The following is a 20,008-nucleotide window of genomic DNA, read 5'->3' on the forward strand; positions in this document are numbered from 1 at the left end:
GCAGGTGTTACCTTGAATCCCAGGGCTTCCATTACTGGCTCTGAAAAGGCATTGAACTTTCCAGTGTTTCTTTGTCCAGAGAGTGGGAGTATTAATACTCCCTTTTACATGGTTGTAGTGAAAGAGGTCATCCTACTTACCCTGATGAGGAGTGTGATTTTAAAATAGCCTTGAGTAGGTTAAAGGACAAACTGAAGGAGACAGGAATTGGGGGGAAGATGATAGGAAATAGTTCCAGGTTTTGTCATTTTGGTTCTACTTTTCCATAAGGAGACCTTGATGGAGAGAAATATTGGGAGTTGATAAATTAAATCAGTGACTGCCTACTAAGTGGAAGGCACTCTCTCAGACTGTGCTGAAATGCACAAAGGGGTAAGTTCTGGCTGCTGCCTCTTGAGGTGTGTGTAGTCTAGTAGGAAAGACAAATATACGCATATATAACTAATTCAGAATGGGATACCAGTTGAAGTACACAGGCAGAGGTGAATTCTGATTGCAGGAATTGAGTAGGTAGCATTTCTTAGATTTGACATTTGAACTGGATCCTAAAAGGGAAAAGGATAGAGCATTCTGGAAGCACAGCTGATAAAGGCGAAAAGGTAAGTCTTGTTCAGAGATGGCACATAGTTCAGTAGAGCAAAAACACTGGGCACATGGAGGGAATGAGGTGGGTTATAATACTTTAGACATTGGGAAGTCATTGAAGTCAGTGAAGGTTGTTTTTTTTTTTTTTTTTTTTTGGAGACAGAGTCTCCCTCTTGCCCAGGCTGGAGTGCAGTGGTGCAATCTCGGCTCACTGCAATCTCCGCCTCCTGGGTTCAAGTGATTCTCCTGCCTCAGCCTGGGATTACAGGCCTGTGCCCCCACACCTGACTATTTTTGTAGTTTTAGTAGAGATGGGGTTTTGCCATGTTGACCAGGCTGGTCTCAAACTCCTGACCTCAAGTGATCCACCCGCCTCAGCCTCCCAAAGTTCTGGGATTACAGGCGTGATCTGCTGCACCTGGCCCATTGAAGGTTTTTGAACAAGAAAGTGGCATGACTGGACTCTGGCAGCATGTGTTCAGATGGATCAGAGGGAGGCAAGAGGGAAGCAATTCAATAGGGAATAAGGGAGTGCAGAGAACAGGGCATGAACCAGGAGGCAGCTAGGTGAGAGCATCCTCTTGAGAGAAATGGCAAGGGCTTGCCGTATCTTGCACTATGCATCTCTTCCATCTGTTGCTTCCTGAGCTGTGTGTCCTTTATCGTAAAGCCATACATGGAAGTAAACCATTACCCTGAGTCTTGGGAGTCACTCCAGCAAATTGAACCTGAAGAGGGGTTGTGGGAACCCTGATTTATAGCTGGTCAGTCAGAAGTATGGGTCACATGAGACTTTCAACTTGCATCTGAAGTAGGGGCAGTCATACGAGACTGACTCTCATAACTTGTGGAATCTGATACCAACTCCAGGTCGATAGCCTCAGAATTGAATTGAATTAGAGGACACCCAGCTGGTGCCTGCTGAAGATTTGCTCAGTTTGGGTTTGGGGGTGGCATTCCTCACACATCTGGTGTCAGGAGTGTGCTGTGTGAATATAGTGCAGAGAAGCAGTGTTTTCCCAGAGGCCCTTTGATTTGGTCCAGTAGGATTTGTAGGGGCCAAGGGAAAGCATCCCCTTTGCCCTCTGAAGATTCACTGAAAAATCAACTCTCAAAAGCAGATTAATAAAAGAAAAGACATACAGATTTATTAAAGACATACAGATTTATTAACGTGCACAGGAGTTTTACAAAGATTTCAAAGAAGTAGCCAGATGGTTGATGCTTTTGTAGCATTTGAGGTTACAGAAGCAGTGGGGACTCCGAGCATGGCCAAAAAACAGGCTATGACGGTAAATCAGGTGGCAATAGGTAACAAGAGGGAGAGAAGAGGAGGCCTGGCTGGCACAGGTGGTCTTGTGTAGATGAAACCTCACAGATAGCAGCCCTTCAAGAGTGTAGATGCTAAGTGTTTCTTTCAGACCTTTAAAGGCGTCTCAGTTCTTTCTAGATTCGGACAAGGAGGGAGGTGCTTCAGAGAAAGCCCGTTGGCATCTGTTGTTTACTTCACTTTGTCTCCTCTACAGATGCAAATTCCTCCTGCAAAAGACAGCTTCTCCATTTTTCTTGCATTTCCAGTCCTTCTGAACAGTCATCTTGAAATATGACAAAGACGTATATTTCAGGATGAAATATTTTGGTTTCTTTCAGGCCAAAAGGATCCAGTTCATTGATCAGCCATTTCTCAAACTCCTGGGCTTAAATGATCCTCCTGCCTGTAATGCTGTGATTACAGGTGTGAGCCACTGCACCCAGCCACCTGATCAGCCATTTCTTAACAGGCTGTTCAGCCCTCTCCTTGTTTCCCCTGCCCTTGTGACTTTGGACAATTCTTTCCTAAACACAGACATGTTTTGTCATGTTCCTGAAGTTAAAAAGCGGGAGGCCAAAGGGATGTTTATTACTGAACTGCCACAGAACTAGGAGATGTAGACTCTCAATTAGCAGATCCCTTTCCTGTGATGACAGAGACTGTAGCCATCTTGAATTTTGCACATTGAAACAGTCCTCAGACTGAAATTGTCATCCGTAAGAGGTCTGATGTCATATATTCTCCACCTGTTGCAGTCTCATGGAGTCTCAGAATTGTCAGTACAGGATCAAGTTTCTCTCTCTCTCTCTTTTTTTTTTTTTTTTTTTTGGCGACAGGGTCTCGCTCTGTCTCCCAGGCTAGAGTGCAGCGGTGCGATCTCCGCTCACTGCAGCCTCAACTTCCCTGGCTCCCATCTCAGCCTCTGGAGTAGCTGGGACTACAGGCACACACCACTATGCCTAGCTAATTTTTTTGTATTTTTTAGATACGGGATTTTGCCATGTTGCCCAGGCTGGTCTCAAACTCCTGGGCTCAACCGATCTTCCTGCCTTGGCCTCCCAAAGTGTTCGGATTACAGGCGTGAGCCCCACTGCGTCTGGCTGCAAGTTGTTCACTTCTGATTATTCTTGCAGTGCCAAAACAGAGCCTGGCCAAAATGTAGAACCCTAAATTCTGGTTGAGTGACCTGTGTTTTTGCATGCCAGGATTCTTGTGAACTCTCTTGCCCCTTTTCACCTCTTCTCTAGTTCCAGGAAACCAGATGAGATTTACTTTCCTCCATTTTAGGTATTAACATTTTTAAAGGAAAGCTCATGTGTGCTTAGAGCCAAAAGACATCAATGGCCAAATATCTGAAACAGAGAAAGTCATGTGAGTTTTCTTGCCTTTGAACTTTCTTTGCGTGCTGACTTTGTGAGCCACCTTCCTTTCTAGACTGTGGGGTTTGAGATTTCCAGATGAGGTCAGATCACTGATTAAACTCGCGTGCAGCATTCGGCTTTGCTGGACCACGTGGTGCAGTCTTGCTGACCCTTTGGGCTTTGCCAGCAGAATCTGCACCATGTGCCCTGGGCCATGTACATCTTCCTGTGCCATAGAATGATGGGCTTGTGCCCACCATGCATAACCGTGGAAGCCGAAGTTTGAGGCTTTTGAAATGCCTGTTCTGTTTCTCTGACTTGCTGTGGACATGACATAGCTTTCTCTCTAGTGATACCATATCAAAGAGGGGATAAGTGCACCCACGTTTTCACCTCTCATTTGATAGTGGAAGAGAACCAGCCTGTTATACCAGCTGTCTTATACCAGCGAAATCGGTTTTAATGAAGAGGGGTTCTAGGAAAAGCATCTTTTTCCTAGGTCTGTTCCAGAATCTGTGTTATTTCAGTAATAATGAGGACAGAGTGCTTTGCATTTCCCCAGTTTTGTCCCATACACGATCTCATTTGATCCTAAGTGACCTCATGAAGTAGGAGGTTGAGGTAGTATCAATACTGTTTTGCAGATAAAGAGATCAAGATTCAGAGACTTGGAATGGGTTGCTTAATGAACACAGCTAGTGAGTGTAAACTTGGGAATTGAATCTGGGTTTTTTTCGGTTTCCTGATAGTGTTCTTTTTCTCCTTTAACACTATTAAGCCACTCCCAGGCCTTTCAATGTTAAGTTTTGGGATTCTATCATTAAAATGTTACTCCTGTTACTGGACGGTCCAAACACATGTATTACTCAAGTTCTTTGTCTCCTTGAAAATGAAAATTGCTGCTTTCTTGGAGTAATTTGGTGGCAGGCAGTAGTTTATAGGATGTCTGGCTTCGCTGTTTTGAGTAGCTGCCGTGGGGTAGTGCAGGAGGAATTGTGAGGTCTGTGTTGTCAGCGAGTGAGCTCCCTACAGCCCGGAGACAAAGAGACGTAGGCAGTGAGGAACCAGGCCTGAGGAACTCACCCCAGCTTCTTGAAGTTCCCAGTGTTTTGCTTAAGGTGACTTAACTCTTGGTCCCAGCTGTCAAGGAAGGGGCTTCTCGGGGGAGAGGTGGTTTGAGTTTCCTTCTAGACTATGTGCTTCTTGGCTACAGTCTTAAGTGACTAGGACTGAGGCTTTCATAGAACAGAAATGGAGGTGTTCACTGATTGAAAACAGATCTCATTCTCGCTCTTGTATCTTGCTTCCTTCCCCTCCTAGTGGGCTACCTTGAGAATGGAGCGAGGAGCCAAGGAGAAGAACCACCAGCTTTATAAGCCCTACACCAACGGTAAGATGGTGTGGTCCTTGTCTTGAGAGGTCCATTTGAACAGTGTTCCCCAGTGCTTCTGGTGCCACACACGCTCTTCCCTGCATTAGTGCAGGATGTGTGCTCTGAGTATGTCTCATGTGCTCTCCCGGAGCATGCTGCTTGACAGGGACACACTCTTTTGCAGGAATCATTGCAAAGGATCCCACTTCACTAGAAGAAGAGATCAAAGAGATTCGTCGAAGTGGCAGTAGTAAGGCTCTGGACAACACTCCAGAGTTCGAGCTCTCTGACATTTTCTACTTTTGCCGGAAAGGAATGGAGACCATTATGGACGATGAGGTGACAAAGAGATTCTCAGCAGAAGAACTGGAATCCTGGAACCTGCTGAGCAGAACCAATTATAACTTCCAGTACATCAGCCTTCGGCTCACGGTCCTGTGGGGGTTAGGAGTGCTGATTCGGTACTGCTTCCTGCTGCCGCTCAGGTGAGGCAGGGCCTGTGGGGAGTGGGGCTCGCTGCTGCCACCCCACTTGGTGCACGGCCCACCTGCCTGCTCTGCTGTGTGTTGCCGTTTTAAAAAGGAGGAGGGAATGACTGTCACTAGCCAGGCCATGTGACTCTTTGGAGGGGTACACTGGTGATTCTCTTTTAGAGGCCCTTGGATTTTCTGCATATCAGACAGAAGTAGTTGGATTTCTTAAAGACGGCTTGCTTGTCTAGATCACAGCAAACACAGGGATAGGGCACATTGTGTGCTTTCTGCCACTCCTCCCTGGGCATGGCTCATTCTTTCCTGAAGCTTGCCTCTCAGGTACAGAGGCAGTATTGATCTTTCAGCTTCTCTGCACCATGTGTTGCTCTGAGTGTGACTTGCCAGATGCCAATACCCTTCAAGCTCCACTTCCTGTTGCTTCAGAGGGAAGCTGTGCTTCCACCGGGGTTTTCAGCCAAAGGGAAGGGGTGGGCAGCAGGGAGCAGCCCTGCGGCAGAACAGCCTGCGTAGGGTTTTCCAGCCTTCCAGCTGCCTGAGGCCTCAGGAGATGCTGGCAGCTGAGAGCCAGACCCAGGGCTCACTGTCAGTTGGAATCAAAAGGATCTCTGGTTCTGATAGGCCTGCTCACATTTCTAGCTGACCTCTGGTCCAGATCCCAGGTGAGCAGGTCTTGGGGGTGGTTTTTGTGATGCCCGCTGTGATTTTCACACCTTCAGTTCTGTACGTGGTACAAGGATTTGCTGGCTATGCTCTAACTTTTCTTCTTCTTACAGGATAGCGCTGGCTTTCACAGGAATTAGCCTTCTGGTGGTGGGCACAACTGTGGTGGGATACTTACCAAATGGGAGGTGAGTAGAATGTGGCAGTCCACACCTAAAGGGCAGTTAGTTCTGGGAATGGTGCTCAGATATCGAAGGCCAGGCCCCTTCTTTGGACACAACCAAAGCCATGGAATCTTAGATGGATTAAATAACCCAGTGGTGGCCAGGCATGGTGGCTTATGCCTGTAATCCCAGCACTTTGGGAAGCTGAGGTGGGCGGATCATCTGAGGTCAGGAGTTCAAGACCAACCTGGCCAGCATAGCGAAACCCTGTCTCTACTAAAAATACAAAAATTAGCCGGGTGTGGTGGCGGCTGCCTGTAATCCCAGCTACTTGGGAAGCTGAGGCAGGAGAATCCTTGAATCCGGTGGGCAGAGGTTGCAGTGAGCCAACACCACACCACTGCACTCCAGCCTGGGTGACAGAGCGAGACTCTGTTTCAAATAATAATAATAAGAAGAAGAAGAACAACAACAACAACCCAATGGTAACAATGGCATCAGCAGTAAAGTCTTTACTTTTTTTTATTTTGATCTATGACTATTCTTTTTTTGTCCTTTAGCCCTCACGTTCTTCCTATTTTAAAGACAAAAGGGAGAAGCCACAAACGTAAAGTCCAAGACTCAGATGCTAACAGATTTTACAGCTTGTTGTTTAGTTTTGAGCATTTGACTGTGTGGATAAAGTGGTGAGACAATACAGTTTTTAAAATGATATGAAATGTAGGGAGGTTTTGTCTGTTTGTGAAGAATATTTTGCTCCCTTCAGGAAATTCTGGGGCTTGGAAACCTTTCTTCTGCCTGGGCGGGTGAGGAGGTTGGCCTCTGGCCTTGGGCCTGCCACTGGGTGTTGACTGGGGGAACGGAATTCAGCCCGCCTGTGGTCTTTTGATGTCACATTCTAGGCTGTGAGTTCTCCACCCACTGATTTGGGTGGATGTAAGCGAGTCTCCCTGTCCCCTCTTTCTTTCCTTGTGTGTGAACATAAAGGTGGTCATGCATCACAGGGCTTTCCTGTACGTGCTCATGTCTATGAAAGCACTTTGCCGTCATAAAGGACTGCTGAACTGTTCAAGTCAGCAACTCTTTCTGTCTTCCTGTATGTAAAATAAAACCCAGAATCCTTGTCCTGTTGTTGCAGGTTTAAGGAGTTCATGAGTAAACATGTTCACTTAATGTGTTACCGGATCTGCGTGCGAGCGCTGACAGCCATCATCACCTACCACGACAGGTGAGAGTGCTTTGTATCGATAGGAAGGGAAATGGCACTGCAGGAAACACCACCCACCTATACTTGACCAAATGGGAAGGCACTTCTCAGCTTTTAGTTAGAGCAGATGAAACGTGTGAGGTGAGAGGTGTGTTACATGAACTGTTTCACACTAATTTTGGTTGCTTTGCATACATTTAAACCCAGGGAAAACAGACCAAGAAATGGTGGCATCTGTGTGGCCAATCATACCTCACCGATTGATGTGATCATCTTGGCCAGCGATGGCTATTATGCCATGGTAAGAGCTCTTTCCGGTGCATTCTTGAGGCAAGACTTCCTGCTTTAGACTGGTCAGGGCCAGGAGGGTCTAGGAGGCTCCTGGACCCTTCACATAAACACTTTTATGCGTGGGCCACCACCTTACTGTCACTGTGGGGGCTCTGTGGGACTGTGATAGGAGATACCCTGGGTAGAGTGAGTGGTGAATGTGGTTGGAGAGGATGCTGAGGGCGGTCAGGCACACCAGCATGGGGAGAGGGAGGAGCTGGCAAGGACTGTGTCCAGAGCATCTGAGAATCTGCCCAGGGAGAGGCAGTTTTACACAGGGATTTGCACTACTTTAGTATTTTGTCTTAGGGGTTTCAGTTATGTTTTTAATTACCTATTTCTAGTATTACTGATTAAAAGGAGAAGTTTAAGATTTGGGGAGTCTTGGTAGTGGTTTCTTGGCAGTGAGCAACCTCCAGCCAGCAAGTGTTAGAGGTGAGAGGTTGGACCAGCAAGCGTTAGAGGTGAGAGGTTGGACTGCTTATTTTGTGAGATCTGGGGCTTCCTAGAGTGGGGAGATTTGTGTGAGGATGACTTCACTACTAATGGGTCCTGTGCCTGCGCTTAGGTGGGTCAAGTGCACGGGGGACTCATGGGTGTGATTCAGAGAGCCATGGTGAAGGCCTGCCCACACGTCTGGTTTGAGCGCTCGGAGGTGAAGGATCGCCACCTGGTGGCTAAGAGGTAACAGACAGAACACTGCTGTTCTGCTTGGCCGGTTAGAATGCTGAAAAGGTTTCAGGGAGTTATCCCTCCACAGTGTAGTTATATGCCTTCTATCATAAGTCTATACTGCTTTCATAATAATCTTTTCCTAAAACATGAGATTTTAAAAGTGGCCGGGTGTGGTGGCTCATGCCTGTAATCCCAGCACTGTGGGAGGCCGAGGTGGGCAGATCACTTGAGGTCAGGAGTTTGAGACTAGCCTGACCAACATGGTGAAAATACAAAATACTAAAAATACAAAAATTAGCTGAGTGTGGTAACGGGCATCTGTAATCCCAGCTACTAGGGAGACTGAGGCAGGAGAATCGCTTGAACCAGGGAGGCAGAAGTTGCAGTGAGCCGAGATCGCACCATTGCACTCCAGCCTGGGCGACAGAGTGAGACTCTATTTTAAAATTTTAAAAAAGTATAGAAACCCTAGTATTATTTACCAAGTTAATGATGTTTCTTAACCTTTTTTTACTCCTTGTATCCATCGTAATAAACAAAATACGACCTTTTACTGCTATTTGAAACCTCAAAATGAATTCATTTATCACAAATAAAAAGAAACCTAGGGCAGTGGAACAAAGTACTACTCTGTTTTCAAACTTTAAGAAGGTGAATCTGGTGTAAGTAATGCAAAGAGATTTGCAGCAGAAAGAGACATCAAGACAGTTGAGACCAAGCCACAGGCCTGTAATCCCAGTGCTTTGAGAGCCCGAGAGTTCAAGACCAGCCTGGGCAACATAGGGAGACCTCATCTCTACAAAAAATTTAAAATTAGCCAAGCATGGTGGTACGCTCCTGTAGTCCCAGCTACTTGGGAGGCTGACGTAGGAGAATCGCTTGAGCCAGGAAGGGTGAGACTGCAGTGAGCTGTGATTGCACTACTGTATTCCAGCCTGGGCAACACAGGGATACCCTGTCTCAAAAAATAACAAATAAGAAAAGACAGTTGAGATTATCTTCCATAGAGACAGATGAACCCTCTCCTAACTCCCTTTGCTACATCTCAGGGACAGAGCATTGAGTCAGCAGGGCTGGGCCCAGCCTCACAACTGTTACACAGTCTAGTGCCACAGGTTTATTGAGGGGGCCATGCCCAGGCCTTGTGGCAGGCATCTCCTTCAAGTGGCCCCCAGGTTGAGTGGCATCGTTGGTGCTCCGATGTTCACACAGAATTGAACAGTTCTGTGAATTAAATAGTAACCTGATTTTCTCTATCCATATACATTTTTTCTTGATGAGCATTAGATTATGGGTTTAAAAGGATATGGTCATGCTTATTAACTTTTTCTTTTTTTTTTTTTTTTTGAGACAGAGTCTTGCTCAGTTGCCCAGTTTGGAGTGCAGTGGCGCGATCTCGGCTCACTGCAAGCTCCGCCTCCTGGGGTTCCTGCCATTCTCCTGCCTCAGCCTCCCAAGTAGCTGGGACTACCCGCGCCCGCCGCCGCACCCGGCTAATTTTTTGCATTTTTAGTAGAGACGGGGTTTCACCGTGTTGGCCAGGATGGTCTCGATCTCCTGACCTCGTGATCCGCCCACCTCGGCCTCCCAAAGTGCTGGGATTACAGGCGTGAGCCACTGCGCCCCGCCCTGCTTATTGACTTCTTATAATCGAAACTAGTGTCACAAATAAATAGGTTATTTATAAACGTATTTTGACAATGATGTGTATAAGGTTGTCTGATCCTTCATTTTATTTTCCTCTTTGAAAGACTGACTGAACATGTGCAAGATAAAAGCAAGCTGCCTATCCTCATCTTCCCAGAAGGTAAGAAGGGGTTGGTTGCCACAAAGCGCTTCTGTGAGGAGTGCGAGAGTGTGATGCTGATGTTTCATGGGAACCAAGGCCCTCAGCCCTTGTTGGGGTTGTCTGTTTTCACTGAATAATGTTAGGTCCCCTTTAGATTGGAAGTAGGACTAAAAACTCAGGCAAGTTCAGAATTTGAACTAAGAATGCCATAGTGTAGACTCCCCAAATGCAGGAATTTTTTCTGTAATGTTTCAGCTCCTCATGGAGCTCGTGGAGTCCTCCTAAGGCCACTGCGCATCTCTGCTTTATCCAGGCTGTGTGCGTGAATCAGGGAAAGTGGTCCTGTAGCAGGAGAATTGGAGGCACCATCTTGCCTGTCTCTGTTAAGTGTTTGTTTTTAAGTTAGGGAGATGACAGATGTATCTTATTGGAGGAACCATTAGAAGAATTTTGACTGTTATACTTAGTCTTTAAGAAACGCCTAATATCTGGGGTAAAGGGCCAACAGAAATAGCATTTTATTGTCTCCTGCATTTTAGGAACCTGCATCAATAATACATCGGTGATGATGTTCAAAAAGGGAAGTTTTGAAATTGGAGCCACAGTTTACCCTGTTGCTATCAAGGTACAAGACCTCCGATGGTACACACTGTCATTATTGGAGCTGCTGTGAGTGGAGCGTAGCAGGAGGAGGTGGAGGAAGGAGCCGGGGTCACCAGTCTGTGGTCGATGCCCTCAGCAGAGTGACATGGGACTGGGCTGATGTGGGTCAAGTGCTGCCGGAGGAGGATGCTGAGCACTCAGCACCCCCTTAGAAGGGCCTGGGGAGTGTGGGATGGGGGACAGCCAGATTCCCGCCTGCATGCTGCTGCCGCTACCATTCGGGAAACGGCAAGCCCTTCACTTCTTACTTTGCTTCATAAACCTAGCTGGAATGTAGGCCCCTCCACCTGGAAAGGTGACTGATTGCAGGGCACAGAGGTATAGTTTCAAGCTGGATTTTTGCATTTTGGGGGAGCTGGCGAGGATGGGGGGGTCCTTATGCCAGCGCAGTGGGAGAAACAGCTTCACTGCTTTTAGTTATGTCATCTTTTAGACCTACAGCCGCTCCTGACAATGAGATGGACCCTGGGAGTTTATCTAATCTACGTCGACACTTTAGGAACTGCTCCTCTAACCCTTCAGACACCCAGAGCTATAGGATGTGATTAGCCAGTCATCTGCACTTTGTTCCTCCGTGGTCTTACCCTCTCCACATCCACGAGGCCTCACATCATGACACCTACAAAACACAGGCCATCCTCAGTGTGGTTAAAGTATTTAGACTGCAGCCTGAGAGCTTGGTAAAATGGTGAGCAGATATGAGTCAGGCTCACGCTTAGAATTTCTTTTATAGGGGACTGTGGGTTGTCTGCAGAGCCTTCTGTAGAGTTGGTTCTGACTTTCTTTTCACCTTGCCAGTGCCACTGGACAGGTGTTACTCCTGGTGAGACAGATGCTCACCAGCCACTCACTGTTCATCATTTAGGCAGAGGACCAGGCCAGGGATGGCAGATGAATATTGCCTGCAGGGGACTCTGATTGACAGGTTAGGACTCACCAGAGCCTGAGGGTGCAGTGTCTGGGTACAGCAAGAAAGAGGAACATAGTCTGGTAGCAGAGTCTGCCTTGGGTGTGGGAGTGAGGAGTGGCATCTGCATCCTATATTCTGGCAAAACGAGGACAGGTGCTTTGCAGTGTGACCGTGAAGCTGCTGAATGGAAGCCCTTGCTGCTCCCCTCTGGAACAGTGGCTCTTGAACTTAGGCTGCATCAGCATTGCCTGGAGGGATTGTTAAAATGCAGATTGCTGCCCCCCCCCCCCATGGGTTTCTGAACTTCCCATTCTTTTTCTTTTGAGGCAGGGTCTCAGTCTGTCACCCGGGCTGGAGTGCAGTGGCACAATCATGACTCACTGCAACCTCGACCTCCCACATTCAGGTGATTCTCGTGTCTCAGCCTCCCAAGTAGCTGGGATTACAGGTACACGCCACCACACCCAGCTAATTTTTTAATTTTTGTAGAGACGGAGTTTCACCCCAGACTGGTCTGGAACTCCTGGGCTCAAGTGATTCGCCTGCCTTGGCCTCTCAAAGTGCTGGGTTTACAGGCCTGATCCACCCCTCTGGGGCTTCTGAATTTCCATTCTAACATGTTCTGGGTGGCACTGATGGTGCCAGTTGGGACCACACTGTGGCAGCCACAGTTCTGAAGCTGCTCTTAGCTGCTGTTGAAACACAAACCCTGAGGAGTTTCCGCTCCTCTCCAAAGTAAATGCTTATAAATTTTAGATACATTTCCATTCAGTCCACAGAGTAGAGCCCATGTATGGCTAAGAACATCTGGTCTACAGATTACTGGTTTTTGTGAACCCTTTATTGGTAACCAAACTTGGATAACCTTAGTGATTTCCAGGCTCTTCTTATATTCACACCGGAATTCCACCATGACCTGATGTGAGGAGTGTGTCACTGTGTTGAGCTTCTGCCTTGTTTCTCTGTCCACACACACTGCCCAGTGTGGAATAGAGAATCAGCCCGAAACAAAGGGTTCTCACACTCTTGTGACATCAGAATTTCCATCCATATCAGGCTTTATAAAATATAACATGACCAGGTGCGGTGGTTCATGCATGTAATCCCAGCACTTTGGGAGGCTAAGGCAGGTGGATCACTTAAGGCCAAGAGTTTGAGACAAGCCTGGCCAATATGGTGAAACCTCGTCTCTACTAAAAATACAAAAAAATTAGCCAGGCATAGTGGCAGGCGCCTGTAGCCCCAGCTACTCAGGAGGCTGAGGCAGGAGAATGGCGTGAACCTGAGAGGCGGAGCTTGCAGTGAGCCGAGATAGCGCCACTGCACTCCAGCCTGGGCAACAGTGCGAGACTCTTAGCTCAAAAAATATGTATATATAATAATAATAAAAATAAAAAATAAAATAAAAAATTATTTCTGATCATACACATTAGCTTAGTTTTAAAAACTTATTATTTTCCCTTGTTTTGTTGGTATTATAATAACTCATTAAGCCTTCTGTGGTTAAATCTAAATTTCTTAGCTTCTATAATTAAGCCTAAATTACCTTCATTTTTGTAGTTAGGGCCACAGTCTTGTCAAAATTATCCAATTTTTATACTGTGGATCATAAAAGTTAGGCTGGAAAGGCCTAAAAGATCATAGAGTTCAACCCCACCCCAGCCCATGCTCACATGTGGGACCCTGCCCTGGGCTACTTCTCAGGCTTTCCCAGGAAAAGGGCATTTTTGATGTTGTTGGCAGCATGGCCGTGTGGCATAACTCTTGAAATTCTGGCTCCTTTATTTTTCCACTCTGGTCCTGGGTGTTTGCACAAGGTCAGCCTACTGCCTTGTATACAGGATCCCTTCAGACATTTGCTGGCAGCACCAGGCACTTTGTCCAGGCGTTCTCAAGCACCCAGGTCCTCCTGTTGCTCCTTGCGCAACTTCCTCCGGAGCTTACCCACCCTGATCACCTGCCCCTCCAGCTGCTGGTTTGGTGAGAATGTGGGTCACAGCTGCAGCCACATTTTCCGCAAAACGCCACTGAAGTGCTGCCTTTTGCCTCCATTAGAGCCATTGGCAAATGAAAGGATCTGATACCTGCTTCATGGTAGAAGCATCCTATGTGGTTGAGACCTCCCGGGGCTATCAGCGTGAGCACAGAGCCGTCTCCTGAACAGACGACTGACTTTGTTGAAAGTGTAAATGCAAAAGCTTTCTAATAGTTTCCTCCCTGGTCTGGGCACCAGAAATCATATTTAAAACTTGGTGTTTGTGTAAGAAAATATCTTTATTTGGGGGAGGTACACTAGATGAATGACAGGATGCTGGGAGGGGAGAGATGGAGCAAGTGGGAAGCGGTGATGGTGGTTGAATCAGGGAATGGGTACATGGGAGTGCATGATCCTTTTCTCCCTGGTTTTGAAGATGTTTGAAAACTTCATATACCTATGAGTAAGACCTGAAACTAATCAAAGAGGGAGACATTTGCTTGAGGCAGGCTGTCAGGGGAGCCTTACTTACTGATCTGCAGCAGAGGCCAGGTCCCTCGGGGGAGAGCAGTGTTGCTCGCAGTCAGAACCGGCCACATGGAGAGGGGCTTCTGCAGTACTCATGCAGGGTCAGGGAGCAGCGCCCCGGTACCAGCGTGGCCCAGTGGAGTCACTCACAGCAATCGCTGTGGACTCGCACACGTTGTGAGAACTACTCACGTCTTACCTTCAGCTTTCCACTGTTTTCAGTATGACCCTCAGTTCGGTGATGCCTTCTGGAACAGCAGCAAATACGGGATGGTGACGTACCTGCTGCGAATGATGACCAGCTGGGCCATTGTCTGCAGCGTGTGGTACCTGCCTCCCATGACTAGAGAGGTGAGTGCCTGCCCCAGGCAGATCTGCACCTGCTCTGTGTAACGTCAAGCCAGGGCTGAGTGGTCTCATTTGTTCTTTCTTGCAGGCAGATGAAGATGCCGTCCAGTTTGCAAATAGGGTGAAATCTGCCATTGCCAGGCAGGGAGGACTGGTGGACCTGCTGTGGTAAGTTTAGAGCCAGGCCTTATCAGCTGAGTTCCTGCAGCAGATGCTGTGTCATTGACTTCACTTACATGTCATTCCCCCTGCTGTGGAGAATTCAACTTGTCAGCTCTAGAGAGAGCAGTTTGACTCTCCCCGAATTCCAACCCAGAAGTGCCCTGTGCTTCCTTGACCTTGGGGAACCTGGATCAGGGACACTTGGACTGAAGCCATTGATTCTGTGTACCTTTCTGGGGTTTGAACCTGTCTTCCAGGACACCTGGACAGTGCCCTTCTCTGGGTGGGTGTGACCTGCTACTGATCTGAAAACCTCAAGAAGGCAGGGTGACTTTCCCTGGTCCCAGTGTATCTAGCAAAATTGAACCATCCTTAGAAAGGCAAAGGTTGTGTTTGTTGTATTCAGCTTATTACCTAATAGAGCAGGATTGGCATACTTTTTCTGTAGTCAGTAAATATTTTAGGGTTTGCAGGCCATATGGTGTCTGTTGGAGCTACTGATCTCTGCCATTGTAGTGTGAAAACAGTCTATAAACCAATGAGCATGGCCGTGTTCCAATAAAACTTTATTTACAAAAACAGGTATCAGCTGGATGTGGCCCATGGGTTGCATTTGACCAGCCCTTATACTAGAGTATAAGGTAGTTTTATCCCAAACAGTAGGAGAGTGACCAGGGGTGAATGCTGGTTCAGAGAAACTTTTCCACTCTATGGGTCACTTAGGTTTAAGAGCCAAGGGTCAACTGGGGAGAGCATTTGACTTAGATGGGCATTATCTATGAGAAAAGAAAGGGTAGAAATTCACATTGTAAACCCAACTGTATAGTCTCAGGGATTAGATTGGCTCTCAGATCATGGCCTTTTAAAAAATGCTAGCGTGGATTGTGCACTCACTGTGTGCCAGCCACCGAGCTTCTGGGGCCCTGTGTGATCATCTCTTTCACCCTCACAGTAGCTGCAGCCCTGTAAACAGTGTTCCCATTTTACAGATGAGAAACTGATACTTAGGTTAAATCACTTTTTTCCAAAGTCATAGCATTGGCACTTGGAGCTAGATTTTGCATCCACATCTAACAGACTTTTAGAGCTTCGAGGTTTAACTTCTGCCCCATCTTCCCATCTCTAAGAGAGACAGAGTGGCTGCCTTTAAAAACCATGCCTTTGCTATGGATTTTAAAGGGTGTAGTGGAGAGACTGAAAACAGGCTTGGATTTTTATAAGTTGTTGAAGGTGGTGATAATTCTAGAGTGTAGGCACAGAGGGGACCAGCAGGTGAGAGGGAATGGGACTGTAACGAAACAACCCCAAGTCTGATAGGTTGGTTTGGGGCTGCTGCAGGGAGGCACTGGGGCAGTGAGGTTGGGACTCTGAGAGGCAGCCCCGGAGATAAACCTCCATTCCTGACGGCACTCTTTTTTGAGCATGGAAGAAGTCAGAACGTGCATTACCCCTTGTGTTAGCTCTCTGCATGAATTCAGAGTATCCCTGGGTCTGAATTAAACAAATGACATTTTACAGATCGATATTACAGATATGTTACGAGTCGATATTTCGGAAGCATGTCTACCTTCCGTAATGCCAGAATTCCTCCTCTTCCTTTGTGAGGTGAAGATGAATGTTAGAGTAGAAAGAATTGTAAACTCCTTGGTAGGTTTAAGCAGTTACCAAGTACTTTCAATGTGAGTAGTAAATTCTTACTCCAGGGCAAGAGTGGACCTTTTGAGATAGAAAGGGTGAATATTGGGAGCCCAGAGCCCCAGATCCCCTGAGGTTGTCGTGGTGAGAGTGCCACGGGGTACCCTGTTTCTGGCAGGTTTTTCTTGGTATTTGGGCAGCACGGTGCATCTCCCATGGTGTGAGGGTGCCTGGGAACCCTCTTGGCTGTTACTACATCCAGCCTTTGTCTCTCCAGGGATGGGGGCCTGAAGAGGGAGAAGGTGAAGGACACGTTCAAGGAGGAGCAGCAGAAGCTGTACAGCAAGATGATCGTGGGGAACCACGAGGACAGGAGCCGCTCCTGAGCCTGCCTCCAGCCGGCTGGGGCCACCAGGCGGAGTGCCGACGGGCTCGGAGCTGGAGTTGCCGCCGCCGCTCCCACTGCTGTGTCCTTTCGAGACTCCAGGGCTCCTCGGGCTGCTCTGCATCCCAGGACTCCGGCTTTCGCCAAGCCGCAGCGGGATCCCTGTGCACCCGGCACAGCCTGCCCTTGGTGGTCTGAACGGATGCTGCTGGGTGTCACAACCCAGGACGAGATGCCTTGTTTCTTTTACAATAAGTCGTTGGAGGAATGCCATTAAAGTGAACTCCCCACCTGTGCACGCTGTGCGGGCTGAGCGGTTGGGGAGATGTGGCCACGTTCTTGTGCTAGGGATGGCGGGACAAGAGTCTGTTATGCAAGCCCGTGTGCCAGGGATGTGCTGGGGGTGGCCACCCGCTCTCCAGGAAAGGCACAGCTGAGGCACTGTGGCTGGCTTCGGCCTCAACATTGCCCCCAGCTTTGGAGCTCTGCAGGCATGATAGGAAGGAAACTGTCATCTGCAGGGGCTTTCAGCAAAATGAAGGGTTAGATTTTTATGCTGCTGCTGATGGGGTCACCAAAGGAAGGGGAAGAGGCCAGGTGGACCGCTGACTGGGCCGTGGGGAGAACACGTGTTCATACTCCAGGCTAACCCTGAACTCCCCATGTGATGCGCGCTCTGTTGAATGTGTGTCTCAGTTTCCCCATCTGTAACCTGAGTCGGGGGGAAGGGTGGTGATTCCTACCTCACAGGGCTGTTGTGGGGATTAGAGTGCTGCGGGTGAGTGAAGGATACGTCACGTTCAGTGTTTCAAGTACAGGCCCACAAAACGGGGCAGGGCAGGCCTGAGCTCAGAGCTGCTGCACTGGGCTTTGGATTTGTTCTTGTGAGTAAATAAAACTGGCTGGTGAATGAACTGGGGGACTTCTCCCTTTACTTTCGCCCCGGCTGTGGCCCTGAGTAGCGGGCTTCTCGTGAGAATTCCCGTTCTCTTCTGGGAGCATGGCCCTGGGGCTGCGGAGAAGCTGCCTGACTGCTGGAGCGAGGAACCCTGCAGCTGAGAAGGTGAACGGGCTCGTCTCAGATGCTTGCAGATCTTTGGTTAATTTAGAATTTCCAGCACAGACGTGAATTTCTCCAGAGATTGGGGATACACAGGGTGCTGATGTGAGGCCTAGGGGAAGCAATGAGTAAACTCCAGGGCGGGGGAGGAGTGGGGCCCAGGGAGGGCTGCAGAGGGCCAGGGTGGGCAGGGCGTGTGCTGCGTGGTGGCTTCCACACAGCCAGAGCAGGCACCACAGGGAAAAGACTCGGCCACTGGTGCCTGCTGTACAGTCAACAGTGGAGGCAGAGCCAAGGCCAAATAGCCCCTCTGGGTTCTGGGGTTTCACCAATTTCATGCCCCTCCGCCCCCCATTCATGTGCCACTAGCCCTCACTTAGGACCCACGCTCCCTTGTGGCACAGTCATGACGCCTCAGGATTTTGTGCCAGTGGTGCCGTGTCGTGTCCCTAAGGTCGCCCTGTGTCCTGTGATTCAGGGATGGGTGGGAGTGAAGCCGTGTTCGTGGGACTGCAGACGGATCCACTTTGTCATGTGGGGACCTGCTGGGTTGGCCCTGCAGTCTCCCTTTCTCTGCGCCTACCTGTGACCTCCCCGGGAAAGCCTCCCATTTCCTCACCTGCCCTGTTGCCAGCCCAGGGGAGATCCTCTTTTTGCTCTGAAATGAAGACTGAAAAAATAAATAAAGTCAGTGTTATGACTAATAACAGTCTCTTAGGAACTGTTTTACAAAATACTTAAGAATGAAAAGTGATTTTCAGCTTTTATAGGTGATGTTTACAGTGTTTGTAAACTAACTGGAGGGATCAGAGATCAGGTTCTCTTTTAAAAAGTTCATCTGAAACTTTATGATTTGTTACTTTCGTGATTTGCATAGGTATTTATGTATACACACACAGGTTTTGCTTTTGTTTGTCTCACATTCAGCACAGCTGTCTGCAGCCCCTGCCGGCAGGTATGGCCACACCTGGTGTGAAGTCACGTGGAGTCAGCGCTGTGGAGGGAAGTCCTGTGCGGGCCAGGCAGTGAGGAGAGGACTGACTGTCACTCCTGCAGAAACAGAACCTCCCCTTTCTGTGTATGCCTTCTATCATCATCCAGGAGACTGCTCCATCCTTTTAAATTAAGGGTCCTGCAGGCCCCAAGTGACCCATAGTGTATCTGGTTTGGGATGACTGAGTTGGTCTTATGGGACAAAACCTCAAGACACTTAGAAACATGCAAAGTACAAAATAATGTGTTCCCTCCTGTTACCCCAGTGAGGGTGGGGCTGAGCCGGGAATGACACCTGGTGGTGTAATGAGTGCAACAAGTGCTGGCCAGCTGCTAACCCCCCTCCAAGCCTGCTGCATCTTCACTTCTCTGCGTCTGTCTTCTGAGTCATAACTAGGGACTTGGCTGGATGACCTCAGAGACCCCGTCCATATCTGAATTTTCTATTTTGAAGCCCATAGTTCAAACTTTGGTTTTGATCTCTGAAGTCTTCTGGGTTTGGAAATACGGGAAGTCAGCTTTGAATCCATTGCTTCTCTAAAACATCGGGGCTAGAGGAACTAACCCACTTGAGGGGGACCTCAAGGGCTTTAGGCGGCCGTGGGGCTGGTGCCACACTGCTCTCAGGCAGGGTAGTGGCCATTGTGGATCTCTTTAAAAAAGGACAGCCTTTTTTACTCATGTTACATGAGACCTTGCACCCACCAGTTAGAAAGGGAACTTTTTTTTCTTTTTTTAACACAGAGTTTCACTCTTGTTGCCCATGCTGGAGTGCAATGGCACAATCTCGGCTCACTGCAACCTCCATCTCCCGGGTTCAGATGATTCTTCTGCCTCAGCCTCCAAGTAGCTGAGATTACGGGCATGCACCACCACACCCAGCTAATTTGTTGTATTTAGTAGACTGGATTTCCTCATGTTGGTCAGGCTGGTCTCAAACTCCTGATCTCAGGTGATTCTCCTCAGTCTCCCAAAGTTCTGGGATGACAGGCATGAGCCACCGCACCCAGCCAGGAGGGAATTTTCTCATAAAGCTAGCGGGGTTCCCTTGACAGCAGAACCAGCTTTGGGACTTGATGCTTCACTGTGGCAGAATCCAGTCCCTGCTGCTGCCTGTCAGAGATAGAAGAGGCTTGATGTGTGAGGGGTCGGGGGAGTGCTCCAGATCCCTGAATGTCCATCCCACACCAGTGACAGGCACTTTTGTGTGCCATCGTGTGACCTTCACGGCAGAACAAACAGTGGGCACTAACCCTGTTGTCCTGTGGAAATCTGAGTCTCTGAATCCTGCCGTTTCCTTCCTGGAATTGGCCAGGAATTTGATTGTCTGGGCTAGTGCTTGCTGCTGTCCCCTGATGCATAAAGGATCCCCCCGTGTCATAGGTCCCACCCGCCTGCTG

General features: G+C 48.3%; 1 protein-coding gene across 4 annotated transcripts in view; it reads left to right on the forward strand.

The window, feature by feature from the left end:
- GPAT4 (glycerol-3-phosphate acyltransferase 4) overlaps window positions 1–18,848 on the forward strand; it is a 43,417-nt gene extending 24,569 nt beyond the window's left edge. For 2 of the 4 annotated variants that reach the window (XM_033232106.1, XM_033232109.1), the window contains 11 exons: window positions 4,579–4,648; window positions 4,815–5,115; window positions 5,898–5,972; window positions 7,087–7,176; window positions 7,363–7,456; window positions 8,054–8,169; window positions 9,912–9,967; window positions 10,489–10,574; window positions 14,248–14,376; window positions 14,462–14,541; window positions 16,448–17,469. In XM_033232106.1, coding sequence (XP_033087997.1) covers window positions 4,579–4,648; window positions 4,815–5,115; window positions 5,898–5,972; window positions 7,087–7,176; window positions 7,363–7,456; window positions 8,054–8,169; window positions 9,912–9,967; window positions 10,489–10,574; window positions 14,248–14,376; window positions 14,462–14,541; window positions 16,448–16,556 — 1,206 coding nt within the window. In that variant the 3' untranslated portion in view covers window positions 16,557–17,469. Of the gene's footprint in view, window positions 1–2,924; window positions 3,269–4,578; window positions 4,649–4,814; window positions 5,116–5,897; window positions 5,973–7,086; window positions 7,177–7,362; window positions 7,457–8,053; window positions 8,170–9,911; window positions 9,968–10,488; window positions 10,575–14,247; window positions 14,377–14,461; window positions 14,542–16,447 lie in introns of those variants that run through there. The other 2 variants (XM_033232111.1, XM_033232104.1) reach the window with 2 other exon arrangements.
- Window positions 18,849–20,008: the final 1,160 nt, after the last annotated feature.

The sequence above is a fragment of the Trachypithecus francoisi genome, unplaced genomic scaffold (genome assembly GCF_009764315.1).
Source record: "Trachypithecus francoisi isolate TF-2019V2 unplaced genomic scaffold, Tfra_2.0 Contig01440, whole genome shotgun sequence".
Lineage (NCBI taxonomy): Eukaryota > Metazoa > Chordata > Mammalia > Primates > Cercopithecidae > Trachypithecus > Trachypithecus francoisi.